We start from the raw sequence: 10,240 nt of genomic DNA, 5'->3' as shown, positions 1-10,240 counted from the left end.
TGAGTTGGCCACACTGCGAGAAAAGCCTCAAGCAGTGTTGCCAGCTCCTTGCTTGAGGTTATGTTAGACCCAAAAACAAAAACCTTGGTGATTTTTTCAAGTGAGGAGTTAGTAACACTGCGAGCGCCACCGAGCGCCATTTTCGGGCGTTGAACCCGGCCACCTACTCTACTCTCATTGTAGGTTAGTTTAGTGCATAAAACATCGTAAAATAAAAAATAGGTCAAGAACAAGTTGGCAACACTGTTTGAGGCTTGCTTTGCAGTGTTGCCAACTCTTTGCCTTAGGTTAGGTTAGACCCAAAAACCTTGGTGATTTTTTCGGGTAAGCAGTTGGTAACACTGCGAGCGCCACCGAGCGCCATTTTCGGTTGGTGAACCCGGGACACTGTACTACTTCTATAGATAGGTTTAACTATACTTTTCGAACATCCCCTGCAGTGGCGTAGCGGCCGCCCCAGCAACACTCGCAATGCAGGGGGCCCCGAGGTGTAGGGGCCCCGCAATGTTCTCTCTCTGTGTGCTCCTGAAATTCTACATAATCGAAAAAATGAACACATAGTGTCGCTTATTTAAAAAAATTGTTTGCGAATCAGAAATTTGGTTCCCATTAACATATCATATGATGGCGTCTGCAATAATAAGCAGTGGCGTGTTGTCTCAGCCAGAGGGGCCCGGGCAACTTGACATATGGGTGTCATCTGAAATGCAGAATTAACTTACTTCCTCACAGATGGCAATAGGTAGGAAAAGTATCTCATCTCATACCTTTATTCTCCACGCCTGTTACGTTTTACTTCAAAGGGGCCCAAAACCTTAGGAGGTGGAGCCCAAGGACAATTATCCCTTTGCCCTTGCGTCCAGTAGCCCCTTCTTCGCCACGCAGGGTATACAGCGGATACAGTGCTCGAAGTGAAAATTCCTAGCGGCGAATTTCCTTGTTCGAGTTAGGGGAAGAGGATGCTTGTGCAAATTATCCACGTGGGGGGATGCTTCATGATTTTTTCTTAGCTGGGGGAGTAGCATCCCCCATGTCCCTTATACTCCCCCCACCACCTCACACACACTCTTCAAGCACTGATGATCTATTAACAAAATGGTTCTTGTTTCATGAAAAGTCTTTAATAAATATCGGTGGTCTATCGAAAAGAAATGGCATGGTTAAAATTATGAATAATAATATTGAGGTTCACTAACACCAATATGAAATAGTGCCCGTGCGGTAAAAACCTTTTTTTCTTTGGGAGGAAGGAGGGGGTCCAGCCTTTCCAATCAGGATTTCAATGGGTGACACATTTTCAGTGAAGAAAGTCCCATCGCCGCTTTATTATCTCTCTCTCAAGACTGGAGTCCGCTGCTATTTCTTCGTAGCAGATTGAAATTTACCTTTTGATGATAAATCGTTCTCTATCAACAATCTACAGGTCCAGATCAACCCCCATGACTGAAATGCTAAGTTTGTTTGGGTATATAACTCACTATTATAAGCCTAATGTGAGCGACTCTTACGTTGAATCTTTGCCTGGCGTAGCCAGGGGATGGCTTTTGGGGCTGAAGGTGCATCCACCTCTAAGTCCAAAAGAGGAGTGTTTAGTACCCTTTAAACAATTTCCCCAAACAGTATTTTTTTGAATGTATGTATTATGTAACCTAATTTGTAAAAAAATGTTTCGAACAAAGAATACAAAGGATCACGAACAAAATATTTGGCTGTGTGAAGCCTCCCCACTCCTCAAAAATCCTGGCTGTGCCACTGCGTTGAAGTAAGAGAAAATATTTCTAATTTCTTCTTCCAGTTATTTAACAGTGATTCAGACCATCCTTATTTAGTTCTGAGAAACTACCACACTGATATATATCCTGAGTCGATGACAAAAAATGGGAAGGCAGAGTATTTGCGGTAAAAGTTAATATATTTTACAACCATTGTGCGTCCGTCCCACTCTGGCATCTTCTAGATTTTTTTTCCTAAGGGGCCCCCAATATTTTACTTTCAGGGGGGCAGAGAACTGCGCTACGCCACTGATCCCCTGACAAATTAAGAAAAGATAATCGGTGAGCTCCCTTAGGAAAACTGAAGAAATTAGCTGCTGAATGCTAAATATGACATACTACGATGTGAATATTTCAGTCTGTGGTTTCATTCTATTGTGTTTCATTATTCCAAGTTGGCTGTATAAGGTCATAGAAATATCTGCAAATTATTTATTTGTTAAAATTACATGGCATTTTCGGAGCATTATTTTTTTTATTATTTCGGGGCAAAATGAGGAAAATTTGAATTCTGCTTATAATGATGGAATATGAATATCTTTAATTTATCTGTTTCGAAAGTATTACAAATCCACATCTTTTGTGACAATTGCATCAAAGAGGGGGAAAAAGAAAATTTTGACCAAGAGTGACTTGAAAAGTGAATTTTTGTTATTAAATAGTTAGTGTGTTTTACTATCTTATGGTTTTATGGAAGTTAGAAAACAAAATAACATGCTCTCTCTACCGTCCTTGATGTCTGTGATCATGTGATGCTTGAGTCTCATTTGAGACTAACGACTTTCTGGCATCAGGGAATTGCATTAAAATGCAAGAACAGTCACTTATATTTCTCCATTTCACCGTAATTGTGTAGAAGAACGTCGCATGGCCACATGCCTAAATTGTCAAAATTAGGCATAGGCATGTATTTAGTTGTTCAGTTTTGAACGTTGCATACTTTCACGACTTGATAACGTTTTAGAGTATGTTAAAATTTTGCCATGATTCCCTACTCCTTTTCTGTTAAAAAGGATCTTTCTCATTTACTCATTCCGATGTAACATTTATTTCCTGAAACTTATTGTACAAAAATTTCAAATTTCAAACTTTACTGTATAGTTTCGATAAAATGTAACAATATTTGAAGGTCTCGGGTGTAAAACATGGTAAGTGACATTTTGGTAATTTTTGAGTTACAAAGTAAAATGTGCCATCCTTCAATTTTAGAGTGAAATTGCCATGTCATACAATTTGCATTGGACTCGGTGAAGCCTTCTGAAATTGGTAAACACAACACAAAAACAATTTATCTACAGCAGAGCATCTACTAACCTTTTATCTTAATGAACTCAGAAATGACCAAAATGTCACTTACCGTGTTTTACACTTAAGCTCTTCATTTTATAGTGGAAGTATATAGTGTCTGCACATTCCATTTGAAAAATTCAAAAGTAAAGCTCAACGCTACTCTTCTGAAGCATATTTATATATTTTCTTCCAAGCAATTACTTCTTTAGGATTGTGTACCCCCCCCCCCCTACACATAGAAGCTGAGGATTAGTTTCCTAAAACCAAACTTTATCATAATCAACCATTTTACACTCATTTTCACATCCTTAGAAAAGTTTTCCCGCAGTGCAGATCAAGTGAACTAGGTTTACAGTGGTTTTAATTCTGTTCGAAAGGGAGATAATGTTTGAAAACAAAGAACTTTTTGTGTTTAGCTACTAAAAAGTAGTTTCATTGAACAGCTTCTAAAACAGTTTCTTTGAACAGCAGCGCCTTGCTCCTGTCAAATTACGTGAGGGGGTACAAGGGGTACAGCCTGCATTAGGGATTTAGGGGGTACTGTACCCCCCTTCAAAATTTTAGGGGGGTACATTGTACCCCTGTACACCCCCGTTCCTGCGCCACTGTTTAGGGTCCAGTTATTTGTGGTGGCATATTTCGTTTCGCTCCCCAGTTAAAATTGCACTTCGAGTTCCGATTACTCAACATTATCCATCCTTTATAGTTTATATTAATTTCATTGTTGTCTACACAGCGATATCAAATTGTGAATTGTAAATTGATTGGACGTGAACGAACATTGTGTTTTACTGATATCCCCACAAGAGTAACTACAGCATGTTTAATAACATCCTTAAATTTAGGTTGAATTCAGAATTTACGCAATATAGAATGGGTGGTCGGGTCGGGGGGGTCTCATGGGGCTGCAGTTCCCTCCCGAAATTTTGAGAAATTCAAAAGTTTAAACTAAAAGCATAAAAAAGACGTTATAACACTCGAGATATTACACGTTCTTCATAAACGAATATTTCATTTATGTAGTATTATTTAACAAAAGTAGTAAAGAATGTAAATTTTGCTCAAAATTCTTTTCCAAAGGAGAAGGCGTTAATAGCTTCACATTTCTTATAAATCGAACAAAAACACACACATACAAATATCAATCACTATGAAAATATGAAACGTACCTTATTTGTTCTCAAGGGGAAATACTCCACAGTCTTCCATCATTTCGACGAAATTGTATTGATCAGATTCCTCATCTTCATCTTCGTCTCCACCAAGACTTATTATAAGTTTGTCCACATTTTCCTCAAGAAGCCCTTCCTTTAACCACGCGTCATTTATTACTTTTCTGGTATGTTGGACGGCTTTCTTCCAGTAATCTGCGGACACATTGACAAGAGCTTCCTGTGTGAGAATTGTCACCTCATTGATTTTAAAAGTTTTGTTTTTTCTGGCCACATGTCCCTTCACTCGATGGCATTAAAGTGGCAATGATAGGGTGGCAGTCTTAACACTTGGTGACCACTTCTTTTCGCAAGTTCATCCACGTAATATTGCGGGAACCGTGGCTTGTTTATATTAACAAGCTCGATCAGTTCCGCTTTCTTCAATTCGTGGGAAGCCGGGATGTCATGGCGCAAAAGCCACTGAATAATTTCATCTTTTTTTGTGGCCATTGTTGGGGGTTTATCTATTTGCACCGTATGGTACGGAGCATTATCCATCACAATGACACACGGCCTTGCTAAGTTAGGGATGAGCGATTCCTCACCACTTGAAAAACCGAGCGTGGTCCATGTCTTCGTGATAATCGCCCGATTTCTTAGATCTAAACAATAATGTAGAATTTGGAATGAACCCCTCGCAAGTGCCACCATGACACAAAATCAGTCTTTCCCCTTTTCCTGTAGGAGCTGGCATCGTGCCTTTCGTGGTGTCGTCAGTCCACCCTCGCTGGGTCGAATGACCTGCGTTAACCCAGGTTTCATCCACCCACACAATGTCTTCGAAATTTATCTTTCGCACTGCCCTCAAGAAACGACATCGGGAGGCAACGATGTCTTCCCTCTCCATCAAAATAGTTCGTCCGGTGTACTTCCCCCAGCGAAACCCTCGAAACCCTAAGTTATCCAGCACCACCCCCAATGAAGTTTTACCGCCACTGAACAACTCCTCCTCTCTTAACGATTTCACTAGTTTCCCAAGGGTAGGGCGCTCTTTCCTGGCGTAATACCGATAAATATGCTGCCGGATTGCGCCCTCCTGAAACACGTCCAGTTTGGTGACAGGTTTGTCCCGTGGTCGTTTCTTACCTGGAGCGGACATTGTGGCTGCCACGTCTGTCTCCATTAAGCGGGACTTTTCCTTCCCGATGGACATCACGGAAGTTCTGCTAATTCCCAGAGCCGCTGCTGTTCTCCCAATCACTTTTTTAAAGGGAAGCAAAGGGCCATTATTTTCTCTTTCTTTTTCAAAATAATCTCGCACTGCACATACTAATTCACGGGTCTGGCCACGCAGAGGAATACCACGCCCGACAACTTTTATTTCTTCCGATTTTGCCGGTGTATTTGCGATAGGCTCATCCATTGTAATTCAGTATAAAAATTACAGATACAAAAAAAAAAAAAAAAAAAACCGTACACTAACCCCGAACTTTTGCTGTCAGGCACACACTTGGCAACGCAGAATACCACGAGAACTTCCCCTCACCAAGGCAACTGGTCAAAGCCGATTGGTTCAGCTGTTCACGTGACCCTCCCTGACTTTCGTCAGAATAGACAAAAATAGAATTTCCAAGTCCATTCTCTAAGCGGAAGCATTTTAGGGACTTTGGCCCACGTGAGGACTTTTGCCAATGGTTTGTTCATCAAATTGAAACTATACCTAATTTTCAGAATACGGTACTATGGACTGATGAGGCTATCTTCACGAAAACTGGTGTGTCCAATAGTAAAAACAGTCATGTGTGGGAACATGAAAATCCACATGCACTGCTAGTGGCACATCATCAGCACAGATTTGCAGTGAATGTGTGGTGCGGGATACTGCATGACCATTTGATTGGACCGTACATTCTCCCTGTTCGCCTATGTGGACCCACTTATTAAGCATTTCTCAGTGAGGTTTTGCCTGAGGACTAGAGGACGTACCCTTGGCACTGAGACAAAGACTGTGGTTTCAACATGACAGTGCACCCCCACATTTCGATCGGAATGTGCGCCATTTCCTCAATACCGTATTCCACAACCAGTGCATTGGCAGGGGAGGGCCTGTGCCATGGCCACCTCGATCGCCTGATATTACGCCCCTGGATTTCTTCCTCTGGGGAGAGATGAAACGCCTCGTTTACGAAACACCTGTCGGTGTCAGCCGAGGTCCTCGTTGCCCGTATCAATGTAGCTGCAGCATCGATAGCAGAAACGCCGGGGTTGTTGGGTCGCACTAGACAATCCTTGATTCGCCGTTGTCGCCTCTGCTTGGAAGTACATGGCGGACACTTTGAAAACCGTCTGTGATGAGGTTCCCTTCACATCTCCATTAAGCATACTGTGTGCCCTTCAGGGTATGCAACCTATGACAGTTCATTTTTTTTCGTTTTTACGTCATGGTGCCCTTCGCTCAGGAAATTTTCTTTGTCTTTTGGTGCCATTCAACACATGCCAATTTTCGTCGATACCAGCTCACGCAGAACGCACACCCACCCCACTCCCGTCAACATCTTCGTTCGCGTACTTTGGGGAATCCCTTGCGCCGACATTGCACAACATTGCCGCGTGATTTTTTGACAAGAGCGTACCCAATTTCTTAGTGGACCGCCCAACACCGACGACTTCTCTCCACCCATTTTGCCATTATTCACTTCGGAAAATCATTTTCCCACGTTTTCAAACTTCAATAACTCGGCAACAAAGCCGTTTCCGGAATTTCGTTACATGAACTTTCCACCTTATTTTCACTCGTACAATCACCTCCCAAGCGTTGTAAACGAACTTACGAAACACCCTGTATATGTCCAAAAAGATGAAATTTAAGAAATAAGCTTCCAAACATCTCTCTCTAAACTCGAGTTTCATCTCAAGTGTCTCCCAATAAAATTATTATTGTCTTCTTGTTATGCAGCAAAGTAGTCGTAGGGTTATGTAAGGTTACGTTCAAATAGACACAGAACGAATCTATGTTAAATACAGCAAATTTTAAAACTTAATATTTACTGTCAATTTGTGAGGAATGGCAAGCCGGGTTACATTTAAAAAGTACCGAGGCAGTGTCCAAGCGAGCCCTGGACATGGAGGTGGATCGGTGATGGTTTGGGTGGCGATCTGGTATTCTGTTGCCCAATCTCTGCAAGGTAAAATTACAGCCAGTAACTACGTGGACATTTTAGGCAACCAGGTGGATACTATGGATAAACTCTTCTTCCAAAACAAGGATGCAATCTTTCAAGATGACAATGCACCTGGTAACACTGCCAGGGCTGTTCAGTCTTGGTTTACGGAACTTGAAGATGAACTTCAACATCTTTCCTTACCAGCACAATCACAGGACCTCAATATTATTGAACCACTGTAGTCATATTTAGAGGATGGAGTACAATGCAGATTTCCTACACTCTCATCTCTGCAGCAAATGCAAGATGTGCTTCTGGAAGGATGGTACAATATTCCACTGGAGACTATTCAGGGCTTGTACAACTTGATTTCACGACCAGCTGTGCTAAGGCGGTCCCATGCCATATTAAGAGGGTACTGTATAACTTTTTCAAGTATTTCCATTAATCTGTCCACCCTCTGCATATATATGAAGGAAGTGATAGAAAACGTGACATAAAATTAAATAGGCTACATACATATACAGAGCAAAATAAAACAGAGGAGACAAACAAGCAAGAAAGAGTGAAATAAATAAAAAGGCAACAGAAGAAAGACTAAGAATGTATGTGCAGGAAGAGAAAGGAAGGTAAGAGGATATACAGGGTGTATCAGAAGTGATAGTACAAACTGAAATGGTGAAACATACCCAACAGTAGAAGCAAAAAAGTTTCAGTAAACATGCGGTCCGAAACGAACCGTTTGCGAGATAATTGCGAATGTATGGTTACAATCCCGCACTGACTTGATTGTTTGTACATTCGCCTCAATTAGTACTCCGGCAGTTTGTTTCTTTATACAGTATATTTGCAGAAGATACAACTCAATCTACAAGTGTATCAATATACGCTGTATAAAACACAAATTATTACTAACTTCGTTGATCCTGTACACATCGTACGCTTGTCTCCTTGCGCACTCCGAGGTTTCTATGTTTAAAACAGAACACTGCTGAAAGGGGGCGTTGTAAACAAACCATACGTCCATAAAGGATGAAAGGCTTACAGGCACGTCACTTGTAAAATGACAAGCAATAACAATGAAGTCAGCGGCGGATCGTAACCATACATTCGCAATTATCTCTAAAACGGTTCATTTGCGACCCCATGCTTACCAAGACTTTTTTTGCTTCTTCATGTACTTTTCACCCTTTCACTTTCTGCTATCACTTCTGATACACCCTGTATAGAAGGGAGATAGGAAGAGAGAGAGAGAAAGAAAGAGGTACAGTTGAGACTGCTTTATACATAACTTAGTTCTGCGTAATTTTGTTTTATACGTAAATTACTGTACATTCCGGCAAAATATAATTTAAAAATATGTTAATTAAACCTACGTAATGCATTTATAATGCTCGGTGTTATACGTACTAATTTTCATAAAATACAGTTGATTTGTACGTAACCAAGCTACAACAATGTCACAGAAGTGACAGTTTTCAGTTGCTACTGATTGGGCATGAAGAACAGAAAGAGTAAAAGTTACAAGTTTGACAAGAAATTAAAATGTATATGGGAAGTGGACGTAATCCACATAAAACTAAAACAGCTGCAGATTTAGGCATCGATTATACCTTTGCACAGTCATTAGTAAAATAAATGCTATTTTAGACAATTTTTTTTTACTAATAAAACTATAGTGTTTACTGTACTGTAGTATTTCAGTATCAAAAGTTTTAGATTCATTAATTTACCACTTTATGACAGAAGTAACTTGGATTACATATATCTTGTTCCTAAAAATAGATACAATTACAGTGATGATGATGGTATAACCTGAGTATCAGTGAACATCTACTGTCCAAACAATAGTGTCTGGATTTGTCTTTTCTGTAATGAATGGGAATGTGGTATTGGTTTTAGTTTTAGCTGTAATAATTGTATTCTAATTGTGGTTTTAGTTTTAACTCTGTACCTTCAGTACATTAATTGTTTACATTATAAGTATGAATGTTTTATTTCTTTTATTTTTATTCTTTCTACTGTAAGTGAAAGTGTAAAGTGTCAATTGTAATATGTTTTTTTTTAAGGGTTTGTTGTAAGGACGGCCCGCGAGGCCGAAACACGCCCTCTTAATAAAGACGATATTATTATTATTATTATAAGATGCACAGTGTTTTTCAGACCTAATTTTAAAGAAAAAGTGCATCTTATATGTCAGCAAATATGGTAATTCACAAAAAAATTAAAAATACCAAAGGTGCCAGTGCACATAATGTTTCAGAAATTTAGTTTAATAAAAAAAACTGCCAACATTTCTGGAATAAATTCTGCAACTTCAGGGTTGGAAATGATACTGTGATATTGGCTGGAATGTGCTTGTCATTTTTTTCATCCTGATAATAAAAATTAAGTTCTGAATGCAATGATTTGATTGATTTAGTTCATTTAACACCTCATTTGCTCTATATTTGGCTAATCATGTCAATTTCTGAATGTAAGAAACATGCCTCATATATAGCAAAACAAAAATGATATACGCATCTCAAAAACTAACCAGAGTAGTTACGAATCATATCTTGTTTTGTTCATATAGATTAGGCTAAAAACTAATGCTCAAAAGGTAGAAAATATTTTTAATTTTACTTCATTTTTGTGCCACTTTTGGCTAATTGTGAAGATAGAGGTGAAAAGTGATGAAATCAAATTCACGAAATACAATACAAACAACACCAGGACTGCAGTTGACATAAAAAAAGGTTAAGTGTTCCCCTATGCTTTGCATCATGTCATGAAAGTGTGTAGGGGGTGAGGAGTTAGGGCCCCACACTTTCTCCATCACGGCTGAAGATGGGGGTGAAGTGATCAGCACCATGCCCCT

General features: G+C 39.8%; 1 protein-coding gene across 1 annotated transcript; it reads right to left on the bottom strand.

Moving 5' to 3' along the window:
• Window positions 1-4,817: 4,817 nt before the first annotated feature.
• On the bottom strand, window positions 4,818-5,429 carry LOC145999228 (uncharacterized). The gene has a single exon (XM_083136163.1). The coding sequence runs from the start codon at window positions 5,427-5,429 to the stop codon at window positions 4,818-4,820; it is 612 nt and encodes a 203-aa protein (XP_082992289.1).
• Window positions 5,430-10,240: the final 4,811 nt, after the last annotated feature.

This window comes from Lepisma saccharinum, chromosome 15 (genome assembly GCF_977018435.1).
Source record: "Lepisma saccharinum chromosome 15, izLepSacc3.1, whole genome shotgun sequence".
In the NCBI taxonomy this organism is placed as follows: Eukaryota; Metazoa; Arthropoda; class Insecta; order Zygentoma; family Lepismatidae; genus Lepisma; species Lepisma saccharinum.
The sequence above is the reverse complement of the archived record's forward strand: the minus strand, read 5'-3'. Positions and strand labels throughout refer to the sequence as shown.

Excerpts from the sequence above, each read along its gene's own strand:
- LOC145999228 (XM_083136163.1), bottom strand. The coding sequence starts at position 5,429 with ATGTCCATCGGGAAGGAAAAGTCCCGCTTAATGGAGACAGACGTGGCA.